The sequence below is a fragment of the Lactuca virosa genome, chromosome 6, assembly GCF_052849685.1.
Source record: "Lactuca virosa cultivar CGN04683 chromosome 6, Lactuca_virosa_CGN04683_v6, whole genome shotgun sequence".
Taxonomy (NCBI): domain Eukaryota; kingdom Viridiplantae; phylum Streptophyta; class Magnoliopsida; order Asterales; family Asteraceae; genus Lactuca; species Lactuca virosa.
The window spans coordinates 93,870,971-93,889,670 of NC_136431.1; the positions used below are offsets into that span (position 1 = coordinate 93,870,971).

Below are 18,700 nucleotides of genomic sequence, written 5' to 3' on the forward strand. Positions count from 1 at the left end.
TCTTTTATTGACCAAAACTGAAAAAACAAAAAAAAACTCTCCTTTAGACCTTTGAGGGGGTAGTTTTATGACATTCGTTAAAAATGATATCATAAATTAAAAAATTAACTTATTTGCAAAAATCAATAGAAATATAGAATGGAATTACAGAAAGATCGTCCATTCCAGAACTTTACCAACTTATTTGCAAAAATCAATGAGGGTTTTATTGGAACACCATTGAAATTAATTTGAGGGTTATTTTCTGTACTTTAAATCGAATTTATACTTTTACACATTTCAATTAACTTGAATCATCCAAAAAGTGGATACTTCGCCCACTGTTTTTTATTTCTTACTTTATGGGTCAAACAAACTATTTGAAAATTGAAAATTAACAACAAATATGTTTGAATTTTATGAAAAATAAAAAAGATTAACTACACTGATTATAAACATGCAAAAAAAAGTTTATGTCAAACGCCATGAATTCATAAACAACATTCAGATAATGTTTTAATAACATAAAATTTGACATCCAAAGTAAAAATAAAAGGACGAGAGTGGTATTTAGTGCTGGAACTTTCAAATTAAAGTTGTCACCAAAAATATAATCTCTGCATCAAAACACACACATTCAAATACAAAAACAATATCAACATTGTTGATCATTAGCAATCATACTGATCATCAATTTCTTGTTGTTGGGTACACTTTTAGTAACAACCCATCACACTTCAAAGAACATCAAAACACGAATAACGAAAGTAAAAAAAGTCAATAAAAGACTAAAATACCCCTGGGACCATTTTCTGTTCAACACAACCATGAAAATCACACTTCAAAGAACATCAAAGAACATCAAAACACAAATAACGAATAATGATTTCACAACAGATGTTTTTAGCAAACAGAACTGCATTGGTATTAATATATTTTCACAAAAAGGTTATAAATTTTGAGTTATGAAGATGAACTCACCGGATTTCTTATGTCGACAGTATGCAGAAATCGTAATATTGAAGATGAGAAAGAAGAATTATAATTGATAATGGGAATGGATGTTGAAGACGACAAAGCACAATATAAACGAAGTTAGAATATTATATTGAAATTCCTGATTTGTTGGGATTCATTTAAATCTTGAAAAGAGTTTAAAAAAGATAAGATTTGTAGTCAGTGAAATTGAACGTAAATTGTTATTGTTTCCAAAAAAACATGGATTTTTAATTTGAATTGAAAGTTATATGATCCGAAAATGAGAAAGCTGAAAATAAATCGGGATTTTTCCTACCTTTATGCAATTTATGCAATTTTTTAAGTTTTATTTATTTTATAAAATAGGATTAAATGCATTAGATGACACGTGACATGTTTGCAATGTAGAAAGGGGACATGTGGCAAATTATAGGTTTTGTTTATTAGAGGAGGTAGATTTAGGCCGGGATACTTCAAAATAAAAAAAAAAAAAAAATCTTCAAACATTAATCTATGTTTTTATGTTTGTCGTAGGAGATATTTATAGGTACGTATTATCTCCTTCAATTAAATTACTTGGCCATGTATGTTTATTAGGCCCACAATATTAATACTGAATATTCATCACTCCTCTCCTCTGCTTGATGGTGCAATTATGACCGGAAAAATCTTTGTTCAGTTGCTTTCGCCTCTCTGGTTATCACACAAGAAAGTTTTCCGCAACCAGCAAAATATGTATATTAGCATATAGTGTAACATGTCATGTGCACATATTATTATATTAATAATATATTGTTCGTTTTAGCAAATCCAAGTGATCATTATGGTCTGCCCTAGGTATACTTAACGATAAAAGTCATATTGAATCTCTTTTCATTATCGCAATCAAACCGGTCTGACTAGAGGGATACTGCACAATGTGGTGATGACGTGTCACCGCAGCGGTGCGTACACGACACTGACAGGGGGTGTTAACCGCGGTAAGGCCACCGCACGAGAAAGCTATGTCGCACCCTTTTTTTTTAATAACCTTTGCTTGACCCAGCATGCACACCGGAACAAAACAAAAAAAAAGAAAAAAAGGGAAGAAAACAAGAAAATAAAAGGGAAGTTGCTTTTTTAGTTTCGACTCAAATGGATCAGGAGAAAACAAAAAGGGAAAAGCTTTAATTTGGGCTTAGTATAATTCAAGTTGGGACAAATGATTTGTAGTGGGCTAAAGGTTTAAATAGGCTAAGCATCTCTTGGTGAACACGTTCATACCCGACACGACAATTACAAGGTGAGTATTTTCACGTATTTATTTTATGTTTGTGATTTTTAAATGCCCAGTTTGATTTTTATGACTTATTGTGTTTTAAATATACGTGAGTAGTAAAATTGAAAAAAAAAAAAAAAGTATGGTAACATTCCTATCAGTTTTGTGGAATGAACGAAAAATGATATATGAAGTTGACGTGACAGACAAAAAATATGATAAGGTGTGATACCACACCCACCGTTTTAAAAGTAATGTTTTGTTCCTATTCGTTTGGAGGGGAATAGAAGAAATATATATAAGAATGTGGATGCCTCTCTTTATGGGATGCATTTTTAAACTACGAGAAAACCAAGTACCATCAAGCATGTTAAATATTAACGTAATAAGGTCCACTTTTAGATAAAGTTGCAGAGAATTCAAGAGTTTTTAAGATCAAGGTCAAAACTGTTTGCTCTTTATGTCTTTAAAAGGACAAAAAAAAGAAAAAAAAAACATCGTCGGCAAGCATTATGTTCAATGATGGCATCCTTCAAATAATTCTTGTGCCATCTATGTCTTTAGTTAGTAAGATGGTTTGATTTTTTTTGTTAAAAATCTAAATAAATTATGTAAGGCTAAATGGTATGGTGAAGACTACACACATGTAAGTTGATGTGGATGATGATTTGGTACATATTTCACTGTTGAACATTATTTCCAACAAGTTATGTAAGTTGATGTGGATGATGATTTGGTACATATTTCACTGTTGAACACTATTTCCAACAAGTTGTGGTGTGGAATGTAATGGAGCAATCCACGTAGGTTTAGAAGGAGAGACAAGTTTTTCTCTTTCCTTCCCCAATTTTTTCTCTCTTTCTTTTGCTTATTCTTAGCATTTCATTCGCAAACCCCTTTTCAAGAGATACGTGGAATGATTTGATGATGAAGTGGTAATTATTCATCCATAATGATACCAGATAGCCTAATGGATGCATTACCGGTTAGAATTGTCTGATGCTTAAGAAGCCTTATAGCTTAGAGATTTGTTTGTTATTTGTTGCTTAGAACATTTATTGATATTAATTAGTTATTTGACATATATACGTTAGGTTACATGCTCCAAAAATTAAATAATTTTAGATTGCTTGATTTGGTGTTATTGCGCAGCTCCCGTCCAGGGCCGGCCTTATTGTTTGATTAGTTAAGGTAGGGCTTAGAGCCCCCAATTGTAAGGGACCCCGTTTTTTTTCGATCCAAGCTTAGTAGTTTCCAAAATCACGCGTATTGTTGATCCGTTCTTCAAGCGACGACTACATACAGGCGATTAAACTTCCGATTTTTTTCCTGCATTCTCGTTCTCGATTCTAAGCGGCTAAGCCTTCTCCAATCGTTTCTTCTACTAATCTACTCTTCTGTTGAGTCGATGTCTCACTGAGTCACTGAATTGTTGCACACTGCTGTTCTTCACGATCTTCTTCCTTCTTCAATCTTCATTCTCGGTTAAGGTTTCTCCATTGCTAAAAACCATTGATTTTGATGATCTGATGCTATTCTGCTATCATTGAAACGGTAATATGCTTGTAATTTCACTTTTCGGTTTTGATTTTTCTATTATATCTGATTATCTAATTGGAGAATTAATGACAAAGAAATTTATAATCATTATCTTGTACATAATATGCAAAACGAACTTATTAGTTTATTAGGAGAAGAAGTTAAAACTAAAATTATTAAAAAAAGTAAAAGAAGCTAAATACTTTTCAATAATACTTGATTGTACTCCTGATACAAGTCATAAGGAACAAATGTCGATTATCTTACGATGTTTAGATCTATCAACAACTCCAATAGAAGTTTTTTTAGGAGTACTTTCTAGGATTTTTAATTGTAGATAATACAACCGGTAACGGTTTATATGATGCTATAGTTGATGAAATTAAAAATATAGGACTAGATATAAATGATGTTAGGGGTAAAGGTTACGACAATGATTCAAATATGAAAGGAAAACATCAAGGTGTACAGAATCGATTGTTAGATATTAACCCTAGAGCATTCTACACTCCTTGTTGTTGTCATAGTTTAAATTTAGTAATTTGTGATATGGCTAATTCGTGTGATAAAGCTAGTGAATTTTTTGGAGTTATACAACGTATATATTCGATCGATATTTGCTTCATCAACTCAAAGGTGGAAAATATTACAAGATAATATATCAAACCAAACACTTAAATCATTATCACAAACTCGTTGGGAAAGAAGGGTAGAAAGTGTAAAAGCAATTAGATTTCAAGCACCACAATTAGGAAAAACACTTTTACAATTATCCAAAAATTGTGGAGATCAAAAAATTAAAAGTGAGGCAAAATGTTTAGCTACATATGAACTTGAAAACTATGAATTTTTATTAGGAATGATTATTTGGTATGATGTTTTGTTTGCTATTAACACTATTAGTAAAAGCTTGCAATCAAGTGATATGTGTATCGATGATGCTATAGATCAACTAAATGCACTTTTGTGTTTCTTTGAAGAATATAAAGAAAACGGATTTGAAAAGGCTTTGGATTATGCAAAAGAATTGGCTTTAGAAATGAACGTAAAACCTGAATTTCGTTAAAAACATATCATTCAAAGAAATAGACGATATGATGAAAATGTTGCTAATGAAACTATTAAAACTCCTCTTCAATTATTTAAAACTGATTACTTTTTATATATAGTAGATAAAGCTATTACTTCACTTAAAAGTAGATTTGAGCAATTTAACGAGTTCAAAAATATTTTTGGTTTCTATTTAGTATAGACAAATTAAAATCATTTGATGAAAATACTTTAAAAGAACATTGTTTAAATCTTGAAAAAATCTTTAAAGCATAATGATAGCTTAAATATTGATGGTTTAGATTTATTTCATGAACTAAAACTTTTAAGACATATTGTACATTTAGAGCATGATACAATTATTAATATACTTAATTACATTAAAAAGTTTAGTTCTTTTCCAAATGCATATGTTGCCTATAGGATTATGTTAACTATTCATGTAACTGTTGCCTATGCAGAAAAAAGTTTTTCTAAATTAAAACTGTTAAAAAATTATTTAAGATCTACAATGTCACAAGAAAGATTAAATGGATTAGCTATTTTATCAATTGAAAAACAGTTAGTAAAAGAAATTGATTATGAAAATTTCATTAAAGAATTTGCATCTAAAAATGCTAGAAAATTTAACTTTATGTCATAAAATATATTCACAAAAATCATAAACATAAAAAAAAGAAATTAACTCCGCCATTTGTAAACTTTTTAGATTATTATTGTCGGTCCCAAGCCCGGATAAAGGAGGAGGGTTTATAACATTAAGTATACCAAATGTCAAAGGCCCCAAAATTTTTGGTTCACTTAGAGCCCCCAAATTGGTTGAGCCGGCCCTGCTCCCGTCTGAGTCCAACCGTTGTACTGTCGGATATTTCAGTCGACGGACTCTTTGATTTTAGTCGCATGTAATTGTATTCATCCAATAATTAGTTAATATTGATAGAAGTTCTTCATCGGCTAATAGCAGGGTGAAGTGGAGGGAATCCTCAAAGGAGAGTCTAGGAAGTATAATGTATGCTTGATAGAGCATATATTCATGAGGTAGGGCGTCGATAGAAACGCAACATCCTAGTGGAGTCTAGGAAGATCTTTTGTATGTGCTTGTTGGGACACATACATATATATGTTTAGCGGTCATCGTGTGTAGTGTTGGAAGTGACTTGGAAACTTCGAGACAATTCTTGAGACAAGTATGAGTAGGTGTAAAGGATAGTAGAGGGCTATACTACCCGAATCATAGGACTCACACTTGGATCGGGAGGAGTCACAAAGTTGCTAAGGCACTAGTAGTTGGGTAGATAGTATGGCTAACACTATAAATTCGTTTTGCGTTAATTCTATCAATAGTGATGTCTAGGAGAGTGGCTCTAAGTTTAGGCCTAAGTGGCCATAAACGATCGGGCCCGAATAAAGTAAAATTGCATAAGAGAGTTGGTTTGGAGAACCTCGTTAGACATAGTACCGACTTTAGTATTGAGATCTAAGAAGGAATTGATCAAGGTAATTGACAGAAGGACTGTAGCCTTCGTGGGGCTGAGCAACCAATTAGTAGAGTTGTTACCTGTAGCGATGTGGCTGTATGACAAACTACCATAACCCAAGGAGGAAGGATCGAGTTGTTAGCACAGGAAGAATGGAGTGGATCCAACAATTGTCATTGTTGCTAGTAGTTCGACTATGTTAGTAATACCCACTTATACCATTTAATTATACATATGTGTTAGTGTGTTACTAGACAACGTTGTGTTTGTCACGACCTTATCATGTTTTGGTCGTGCTATGCGAGAAGACCACTTGTGGTGGGCACAAGTAGTGATGCTACGTTAGTAACGTTAGAGTCATTAGATATGACCTTATATGATGCTTTAACGCTCTATCGTACTAGCACGACGAGTGAGAGTTATACAAATAAATTTCTTAACTGCAGCGTCGTCTGTTCCTTTTCCCCCCACCACCACAATTGCCACCACCACTAACATCACCGACACCGACCCTACCACTGCCGCCACCAACCACCATAATCATATATGATTAATTAGTTTCTGAACAGGCATATATATATATATATATATATATATATATATATATATATATATATATATATATATAATCATAAATTATTATACCTCTCTGTCGTATAATCATTCACGATTAGACATATACTTATACCTCCCCACTGCGCCGGTATGTTGGAGCGCTAGAGCGGCAAATTAAAAATATATAACTAAGGTTGAATATCAAGATTTCTACTTTTTTAAAAATCTCAAATGAACCATCGTCTCTCTCTTTATATATATAATTAGAATTAAATAATCGCTACAATTTTTGCACACTAAATTATGAAAATACAAAAACCATCGGATAACTGGATAACATCATAACCCGTTTTGTATATCCGGTTTATGTTCGTTTATAAACCGTTAAATACCGATTCAAATATTCCACCATGAAATCATGTCAGTTTTGAACAGTGACCAATAACACTTTCGAAAGCGGATAACAAATCCGGTTCGTGCACCTAAAGATATATCGTTTATATCAAATGAGAATATAATACATTTTTGTTTCTCGAAATTCACCTTTCAAATTTAATTTGAATAAGAGTCTAAGATTTTTGAGTCGTTTCCCGTTTCATAGAATTTTATATAAAATCAAACTTTTTTACCATTCACAATTTTTAGTTTTTTCGAAACGGCGATTTTAAGATATTAAATAGACAACAAGCCCAATCGTTCCAATTACAAAAACCAAAATTACCCTTAGACTTAACCGACCTGAACACCGATGTGATGATTTACAATTTTTTAGTTGGATGGTAAACAAGCTAACATTACATCACCAAACATAAGGGGTCCAAAACTCTTGAATTTGGTGGTTGAGTAGTCTGTTTTCCAAGCTATTTAATTCGAACTTCTGTCTATAAATTGCAATGACATGAGCCTCGATCCTCGGTCCAACAAGTTCGATAACATATACTAAAACAAATCATCCAAAATGCAAAGTCAATTGGAATCAGATTTGAAGGAATTGAGGGAAACTTTCCATTCCGGGAAAACAAAGGAATCATCATGGAGGATTTCACAACTCCAAGGATTACTCCATATCCTTGAAGATAGAGAAAACGATTTTTTCATGGCTCTTAAACAAGATCTAGGCAAGCATCATGTCGAAGCCTATAGAGATGAGGTAGTTTTCACATATTCTTGATTTTTTTAAATGATAACAAAGTATTTCAAGTTCGATTTTCCATGAAAAATGATTCGACTGAATTTAGAGTTTCTTAGTTCATTTCAAATCAGAATCAGTTACTTAAACTTTAAAGACTTTAATAGTTTGATAAAATTTTCATTTATATACTTATCTGTTAAGTGGTCCACAAATTCATTAAAAATAAAAATAATTTTATAGTTGTGCATCTATGTTGATAATTGAGTTTTGTTTTATTACACTCGACTTCTTATCTTGTTTGTTTTTTTTCCATTATTTTGAATCGTAGAAAACTTATATAATTTTTTATCAAAAATCCAAATACCCACTTAGTGTGTGTAAATCTGTGTGTTTTTATTGTGAAACGTAAGATCCAAATGATGCAAAAATTTTGCAGATTGGAACAGTGGTGAAATCTATAAATTATGCTTTGGGAAACTTGAAGCAATGGATGGCTGGCAAAAAGGTAACTTACACTATGCAATATGTTTCAATTTTGTCCATCTAGCTTTTAAGGCACATGAAGAATGAAGAAAGAGAAAATAGAGTAAACTCCAAGATTGGTTTCTGTCTTATCCTAAAATGTCTCGAGGAGTTGAGCCAGAATTTAAAAATAAAAGGGGTTAACAGCCTGGTGTCGTATAACATATTAAAATATATTATTATACCCAAATGAAGTAGAGTTTAAAATTTTAAAAGAAAAATTGATAGAAAAATTTGTCGATATATAATAGAAGCTACATTAACCATTATAAGAAATCAATATTAAAAAGTTTTCGAAATACCATAAACATTGACTAATATTCATCCATTAATATCAATTTTATAAAGTTTTCAACTGACTATAAGAATCGACTAATATTTATTGATTAGCCTCCCTTTTATCGATTAAAGAATTGAAATCGCATAAATATAGCAATGTAGCCGGAAACAAAATTTTTAATTGGAAATAAAGATGTCAAAACGAATAAAAATAGCTATGAACAAATGGGGGTATAATCAATTGATACCAAAAAATTGACATAAACGAGGGTATTAAGTTGATTAAACTAAAAAAATAGGGGGTAGAGTCAAAATAAATGAAGGTGGAGGAGGTGTATTTTAAGTCAAATCATGGGCTCTACTTTCTATACTAAATGTGTCCGCGCAAAGCAACGGCGATAAATAATTATTTTGACGAATAGTTTTCTCATTGAGTTTTATATTATAAGATTTTATTGTTATTTTGCTCCAAATTAAATTTTTAATAATCTTCCTTAATTCAAGTCTTCAAAATTTTGACAAATATTAATGATTTTGTTATGCATAATTAAGTTGTAAAAAAAATATTATTTTGTATATCTTAAAATTCAAGATATGACTGATATTTTTTATAATATATAAGATAATAATTGTTTTACTTATAGTATATGTAACTTAGAAGTGGCTTAGCAATATTATCTAAACGATTTGGGCTAAAATTTACTTATAGACTCATTTTGTTTATAAGAGGTTGAGGGGCAGAGCATCCGACAAATAAAAGTTTCAATTTTCCATCATGAAAGTTTCAATTTTCCATCATGAAAGTTTCAATTTTGCACTAACCATACTAACCATATAAATGAAAAAATAAATAAACTCAAACTATACTTTTTAAGATACGATAAAATTGGTGAAAAAAAATATTATTCTTGAACTTGTCGACAAGTTTTTACGGTTTTATCTTTTTCTGGACAAGAAACCCTGACCTAGGACAACATTTATGACTTTGAGTAAATGACTTTTATATCGTAGGTTGTGAGAGTTGTTTTGTATCTATTATCATAATAATGATAATAAGTTAGTTTTTTTTCATATTTTTCAATTGCATTAATTGTTTTGTTAAATGATACTGAAATATCTTTTTCATGCACACCAAACACAATGACTAGTTATGATTATGGACTCCACATGTTTGTTTTTAATTTACAGTAGTAAATGTTCATGATATTTTACCTAAAAGTAGAAAACTCAATGATTGAATCTGTTCAAGGGTAAAATAGTAAATTCCGTTCGTGAATAAATTGTTAACAGGCGAGATTGCCCCTGGCTGCATTCCCAAGCAAAGCGGAGTTAGTTCCGGAGCCTCTGGGTGTTGTTCTCATTATCTCATCTTGGAACTTCCCGATTGGTACTCAATTCCACCTCCAACTTTTAATATTTTTACATAAACACCCTTTATACCATTTCTTGCGACAAAATAGTATAACCGTATGGAAAAAGATTTCTGTCTTCATCCAAACTATATCATTTTTAACAATTATATATGGATATTTTTTGAAACTAAGAAATCTATGGACTATGATTGTTCTTTTTGAAAAGTTTATGTTTGTTTGTATTAACTTATATTTTAGCTTCATAATTGATTTAGTATGGCTTCATAATAGATTTATTCTTTATATATATATATATATATATATATATATATATATATATATATATATATATATATATATATATATCTTAAAACCGGTAATTGTTTGCAATTTAACATTTTACCAAATAAGCCGGTCACCCATACTAAATTGAGGGAGGGAACTCATTGAACATTTTATCAAAATGCATTTTTGACCAAATTTCATATGTGAATTGGTATGGGTTATCTAAAATAATTGAGAAAACACTTTTCTGCGTATGCATATGCACAAAATAATATCAATATGCTTCAAAAATGCATTATTTTGAAATTACATATATATATATATATATATATATATATATATATATATATATATATATATATATATATATATATATATATTTCCGCCGAACTAATTTTTTTTAAAATAGTTTTTGTTGATTTCAGCGAAAATGTTATATATATTTCAAAATTAACATTAAAAAAAGTTTTTCAAAAAATATATTTATTTGATGCATATACATTTTATATTTTTCTACATATACATTTTTTTTAATATGCATATGCAAATGTAGACTTTTTTTTTTATTTATAAAAATCTCTCTTATATAAACTATATCCATTTTCAGATGAAATTTGTTATCAAATTTTAATATGTATAAAAAAAAGTTTTCTAGTTCTCTCTCTCTCTCTCTCTCTCTCTCTATATATATATATATATATATATATATATATATATATATATATATATATATATATATATATATATATATATATAACCATTGCCTATTTTCATTAGTAACATAATATATATGATTTTCTATGCAAATTCTTATGTTTGAATTTTTAGGGTTATCCTTGGAACCAATGATCGGGGCATTAGCTGCAGGGAACACAGTAATTCTGAAGCCGTCAGAATTAGCTCCTATGTGTTCTTCGATTCTTGCTGAAACAATCCATGATTATCTTGACTCTACCGCAGTTAAAGTTATTGAAGGTGGATCAGATATCGGTGAAAAACTCCTTCAACAAAAATTTGCAAAGATTTTCTTCACTGGTTCGAATTCGACTTCTTTTACAACCCTATAAAATGATATTTTACAGCATTTTAATTTTAATGCTCTATTGAAAGGGAGTACACGAGTGGGTAGATTTGTGATGTTAGCCGCTGCACAACATTTAACTCCTGTGACTTTAGAGTTGGGTGGAAAATGCCCTGCTTTGATTGATTCATTTTCCAGTTCTCGGGACACTAAGGTAAATTCTATTTTTATTAGAAAGAGTCGAACACAAAAATATCAATATGGTATATTAAAATTTAGTCTATTTTATAAAAAGAGTAAATTAGAAAAATGGTGTATGTGGCATAGTAAACTTAGGTTCGGTCTAAATTTTAGTTTTGGTACATGGTTCATAGTCACGGGTTCTTTTGTTTTTTTTTTTTTTGGAAACGGCAAAATTTTATTAAAAAACATAGTCTATACAGAAACAAGGCCGGGCAAAGAAAAACAAAAAACATAGTACAAACAAAAACGATTACATGATACCAAAGGGAAAGCAAACCCAAACAGTCCATTTACAATTCCCGTAATTACCTCTATGTTTGATCTAACCAAACACCATAGCGAGCACACTATCCGCCAACATAGAAAAAGAAGCACTTAAATTATTAAAAATGTTGTTGTTTTTCGCTTTCCAAATATATCATAAGAAACCTTAGAGGAAGGCCAACAAAATCTTCTTTTTTTTGGAAAATTTTCCCAAGTTGTAGCAAATTGCCTAAGCCCCCCAACTGAATTAAAATTCTGTCATGGGATACTACACCAAGTGAAGATCCACCTTAGGAAAACTTCCACTTGAGGACAACTTAAGAAAAAATGATTGGAATCGTCGATTCCACCATTTCAGAACTGACATGAGATGTTCGAGATAGAAATACCCCTTCGGGCGAGAGCCACAACCGAAGAAGCCTATCAATACAACCCCTTCAAAGAAAGACAATAGTTTCCAACGGGACCAACCTTAACCAAACAGTCGGATTAGACATAGGAACAGTAAACTTAGAATCGATTATGACACGCAAATCAATGAATCATGAACGGAAAAGTTCCCGTTAGGAGAGAACTTTGATTTCAAATATCCGACTTGTTACTTAAAACCATCTCTTCTGTGCAACCCTTTAAACCTCTCAATTCCTCGATTTCAATATAGCTACTAGGAATTCTCTTCCAAGCCCCGACAAATCTATTATTCAAGATTCTCTCCTCAGTATAACATGATTTTTTCTTATCAATGGCAAAAAGAGTTGGGAATCGTGTAGTCAATGAACCACAACATGTCCAATCGTCTAACCAAAACAAAGCAGTATTACCGAAACCAACATGTATTTGAAAAACTGAAGAAACGTCAATTCCTACCTCCCCTACTACTTCTACATTTTTGGTCCATCCAACTCACTAATAGATTCAATATTTTTCTTGAAAGAATTATCATGCATTGCAATATATATATATATATATATATATATATATATATATATATATATATATATATATATATATATATATATATATAGAGAGAGAGAGAGAGAGAGAGAGAGAGTTGAGATCAAATGAAAACTAAAAAACGATAAAAAACCCTATTTAAAATGAAAACTTTCTTTCTACGCAACATTTTTTTTAATAAAAACGCATTTTTAGATTCCTATAGCAATGATTAAGAGATATGGAAAAACTTTAGAAAAAAATCATTTTTCTTCATATAACGATTATGCATATAATGACGTCATATGCATATGAAAAAAAAACCTTTTAAATTTTTTTTAAAACAAACTTCTTCGACACTTACATGTATGTTTGGTGGTGTTTATTTTATTTTATTTTATTTTATTTATTTATTTATTTATTTTTATATATGATCTATATTTCGTGCATATGTATAGATGGGGATGTACATACTTTATAAACATATGCCAAAAAATAATTTTCATAATTTTTTTTTTTAACAAATATCTTAGTCACCGGTATAAAATCCTAATCATGTGTTTTTTTCTTGAAAAATACTATTGTGCAGAAGAGAATATGCATATGACGTCATCATATGCAGATACTTTATATGCATATGACGAAAAACGATTTTTGCTACTATAGGAGTCTAAAAATGTGTTTTTTTAAATGTTGTGTTGAAAAAATTTCTCATTTTAAGTGGGGTTCGACGTTCTATTCAATCTCAATATATATATATATATATATATATATATATATATATATATATATATATATATATATTAGATGTGTGTACAAGCAAAGCGACGACGATAAACAACTTTTTTGACGAATAATTTTTTTATGAAAAATTAATTATTAGTTATTAATTTATTATGTATAAAAAATTTCCACTTTTAAATAAAATATTTATGTTTAAATCTTATATTTATATCGTCTGTTTATATATTTGATATAAATAAATTAACATCGGTGTCTAGTTTAAGACATGCAAATTAATTTATATACATAAATTTAATATTTTAAAATTGTCGTTTTACTCCAAATTAAATCTCTATTCTAATAAAAGAATAAATTTATTCTCCTATTGACAAGTGTCACAATATTAGAAATCGTCATTAATATTATATGTCACATGTCAACCTATTAATTCTCAATTTTAAATTTTAAATTTTAAAATTTTCCACTCTAATTACATTAAATTAATAATTGATAATTGATTTTTCATTTCAAATTTTAAATTTTAAATTTCACACTCTAATTACATTTAACACTACAATAAAAAAATAAAATAAAATTAATATATATTATAAGGTGATATAATTTCATGTATTTATTTAAATCAACGATTATAATTTTATATAACTAAAAAAATATTTTAATTAATAACTTATTTAAAATAATTTATTTGATACAATTGATTAATAATTTTAAGTTTTTTTACTGTGAAAGTTTAATTAATTTTATAACTGTGGTTTCTCACGGGTTATAAACTAGTTTGTTAATAACATTCCTTAATTCAAGGCTTCAAATTTTTGGCAAGTATTAATGATTTATTTATGTATAATTGATATGTACAAAAAACTTTGTAACTTATTCCTCTTAAAATTCAAGATATGACTAATATATTTTATAATATATTATAAGATATATACAAAGGACATTGGGGTAAATACAAAAAATACAATACAAAATGTTGGTGATTTTAGTGTCACCATGTCATTTTATGTAATTGGAACTAACATGTCAACTAAGGGGTTTCATAATTTGTACTCTAATATATGTGCGAGTATGTACGGGGTGTACGCATGTATAAGATCGAATTGAAAGTCGGTTTGACGACAAGTCGGGGGTCCAGGGGCAATGCCACTGGGTCCGGGGTTTACCAAGGGGCAACGTCCCTTTGGCGGGGTCTAGGGGCAGCGCCCCTAGCGGGGTCCAAGGGGCAGAGCCCCTGGCTGGGTGGGAAAATCGAGTTCTTGAGGGTGATTATGGTAAAACTGACGAAATTCGTCAGTTTTAAAAACCATTGATTTCGTCATTAAATTCCGGATTTCCCTTACTTGCTTTCAAAGTAACCCATGACGGCCACCCTAAGAGGCAAACCCTAAATATCGTTTATTATAGAAACGACTCTTCTTTTTGAGAAGAGATACAAAAATATTAGCTCTTTTTTCTTCAGACGAACATAAAATCCTTCTAGCAATTTGGCTTACGATTTCTATCCCTACATTCGTAAGTGTCCTCTTCGATTATCCTAGGTTGAATTTCTTGCAACTCAGACATAAGGTAGAAATATCATTTCGGAAAGTGTCCACACGATCCAAGGGGTATCTAGATCTCCAACATAAACCATAATTCCTCTAGCACAAAAGAGACGAGTCGGGGGAATCAGTTTTGTTGTGGTAAAAATCGAGGTGTAGAGCATGGCCAACAAATCGCTAGATTAGGGCTCGAGGGGCCTGCTTGAGGCCGTATAAAGATTTTTAATCGTTCCAACGTCATAATTCGTATTTTGTATTTTAACGTACATATGGAGTTGAAGAAAGAAAAAATGTGTAAGGGAAAAACATGCGGAGAAAAGCAACATGCCAAAGATTTAAAATTGTTGTTGCAGAACGCCGATCATCTATGAAAAAATTTTATTTTTATTTATTTTATATTATTTTAATAATAATTAATTTTTTTTTAAGTATTTATTAAATGAAATTAAAGGGACAAAAAGTAAGAGGTGTGGTTAAACCATACCACATACCCTAAAACAACAGAAATTGGATTAAACATGTAGTTTTTACTTTTTACTATAGCACATAATCATTTTCTTAATTTACTTCAATTTTTTATGAATCAATGACATTTAAATATTATGTGTACTAATTAGTAATAAATTTTATTAATTTTCACTTTTAGATGGCGACAAAAAGAATCGTTTGGGGGAAGTTTGGAGCGAGTGCCGGACAAGCTTGTATCGGCATTGATTATATCCTTGTTGAGAAAAAGAATTTGTCAAATTTGGTAAAATCGTAAAGGAAAATATTTATATTAATGTCGAATTGCGTTTTTTTTTCTAATCTGTTTATCATAAATTTATGCAATGGTTTCATTATTTTAGGTGGAATTATTGAAAAAATATATCAAGCAATGTTTTGGAGATGATCCAAATGGATCTAATAGCATGTCTAAGATAATTAACAAGAGGCATTTTTCAAGATTGAAGAGTCTCTTAGATGAACACATGGTCAAATCTTCTGTGGTTTATGGTGGGTTGTTTGATGAAGAGAACTTGTAAGTCCTTTGTTTTGATCTTTTTGAGGGTGGGTAAAAAATATTAGTTTTGCTATATATTTATATGTATAATGTTTTAAAACATTTAGAATACATGTGTTACGAGTATAATTTATTTTAATCATACAAAACCTATATACTAACTTTGGGTTGATATATTTCTTTCAATTAAATTACTTGGAAATATAGGTTCATTGAGCCGACAATATTGGTCGATCCCCCACTTGATGCTGCAATTATGACCGAAGAAATTTTTGGTCCATTACTTCCAATTATTACAGTAAGAAAGATTTCTTCAATCCATTAAATGTTGTGAATTAACCATTTAAGTGTAACACGTTACCTAGACCTACCAAGATATTTTCCATTTTGATAAGTCCCTAAAATTTTGTTTTATTAATGCAAAACTCAGTTTGTTTGTTTGTTTTTTTCTTTTCCAATTAAGCCTAAAAATCCGGTAAACACTTGTAAAATAACCATTGTTGCTGGCTAATGTCGGTTTTCAGGGCGAAATTGTAATATACAATCAGAAATGATTTTTTCGTAATAGAGTTAAAAGTTTAAGGACTTTTCTAAAAAAATTCCTTTTTATATAATACTAAATTAATTTGAAAAAAAACTCATATTTATTTATTAAAAAACTCAAGTGTTATTTTGTAAATATTTACCTGTTTTTTTGAGCTTAATTGCTTATTTACAAAATAACCAAAAAAATCATCGCTGATTGTATTGGTTTTGCCCATGCATGCTTACCCATATATTTTAAATGAGATTCGGTGGTGTCCTCGTGGCTTTAAAAACATGTATTGGAAGGAAGTCATCAACACCTTTATAAAAGTAATTTTTCATTCCCCTCCAATCAGAAGTCAGTCCTATATTAATTGGAGGGAAAATGAAGAATTTCTTACAAGGATGTGGATATCTTTCTTTTTAAAACATGTTTTAAATTGTGATAGCACTGGATCCTATCATCAGTACTCCAAGATGGATGACCCTCTCGAAAGTCTTTCTATTGGATTGCCCAAAGCAAACAATATTTGTTTTCTATGTTAACATGACAAGTACAACTTTTTGGATGCAGTTGGAGAAAATTGAAGACAGTATTGACTTCATAAGATCAAGGCCGAGCCCGCTTGCTCTATATGCCTTTACAAAAGACAATAATCTCCAAAAGAGATTGGTTTCCGAGACATCATCCGGAAGCCTCACGTTCAATGATGTCATCCTTCACGTAATTCTTCAACTCGTGATGCCATTCTTTTTCTATTATTTTTTGAAATTAATTTTTTCTATAAATTTTAAATAAATGCAGTACGTGGTGGATACTTTACCGTTTGGTGGAACAGGCGGGAGTGGGTTTGGAAGATATCATGGAAAATACTCGTTTGATAATTTTAGTCATGAGAAGGTGGTGCTAACAAGGAGCTTCTTTATAGATATATGGTTTAGATATCCGCCATGGAACGATAAAAAGTTACAACTGATAAAGTCCGGGTTAAGATTTGATTATCTTGCAATTGTGTTGATTGCATTAGGTTTGAAAAGGAAGGCTTGAGGATTTACTTTTAGTTCTTTTGTTTTTTTAATTAAAATGGAGCTATTTATATGCATTATGTAAGAGTTGAAAAAGATGGTTTGATCTCTTTTTCTAATCAAGTCCTTTGAGTAGATGTGTGAATTCTGATGTGGTATTATGATCTCATCAGTCCTCTTCAATTTGTGGTGGAGTTGGTGTTGTTTTTAATATACCAAAAGTGTATTTATTTAATATGGCCCATTGGACTTTTTGGCATGAACCATATTAACCCCGAAAATATAATTTGTTTTACCAACACCCAAATAAATATTAAAAAAAAAACAGCAACATATTTTCACTTGTTTCTTTACGATACATCTTGTTTCATTTTTTTTTCCTATACATTTTACTTTGTAAAATCGACATAGTTATAGCATTGTACTTTCTCTCATTTCCTATTCAGGACATTAGAAAAAAAGGAAATTAACTAAATTAACCCTTATAAATTTGTAAAAGAAATAACATTTTTATTTTTATTTTTTGAAAAAATAACCATTTTTTCATGAATTGTTTTTGAAATTTCAGTTTTTTTCTTTAATTATCACAATTTTTTTCAAAGAAATCTGTTTCTATTTATTTCTTAAATATCCATTTTGAGGTATGTAATATCGTCATTTTTTAATAAAATGTCTGCTTTTAAGCTTTTATATCGTAAATACTTTCCATTTATTATGTTTGTTTAATTTTTGTTAATTTTAGGAAAAAAAAAAGGAATTGTTAATCTGATTTCTGACTTGTTTTTGAAATTTCAGAGTTCTTTTTTTCTTTAAAATCCGGAATATCAGTCTAAAATGTGTGTGTATATATATATATATATATATATATATATATATATATATATATATATATATATATATATATATATATATATTGTTAGAAAAAATATTTTTTTGTCAATCCAGAAAGCCCCATTCTAGACTTGTTGGTTAATTTGCAAAAAAAAAAAAAAA

General features: G+C 29.9%; 1 protein-coding gene across 1 annotated transcript; it reads left to right on the forward strand.

The window, feature by feature from the left end:
* The first annotated feature begins 7,727 nt into the window (after positions 1-7,727).
* LOC145119829 (aldehyde dehydrogenase family 3 member F1-like) lies at positions 7,728-17,942 on the forward strand. Its single transcript, XM_079055590.1, has 10 exons — positions 7,728-7,987; positions 8,406-8,474; positions 10,061-10,157; positions 11,236-11,442; positions 11,518-11,642; positions 15,800-15,904; positions 16,002-16,174; positions 16,364-16,454; positions 17,256-17,405; positions 17,487-17,942. The coding sequence occupies exons 1-10, from the start codon at positions 7,796-7,798 to the stop codon at positions 17,727-17,729; spliced, it is 1,452 nt and encodes a 483-aa protein (XP_078911716.1). The 5' UTR covers positions 7,728-7,795; the 3' UTR covers positions 17,730-17,942.
* Positions 17,943-18,700: the final 758 nt, after the last annotated feature.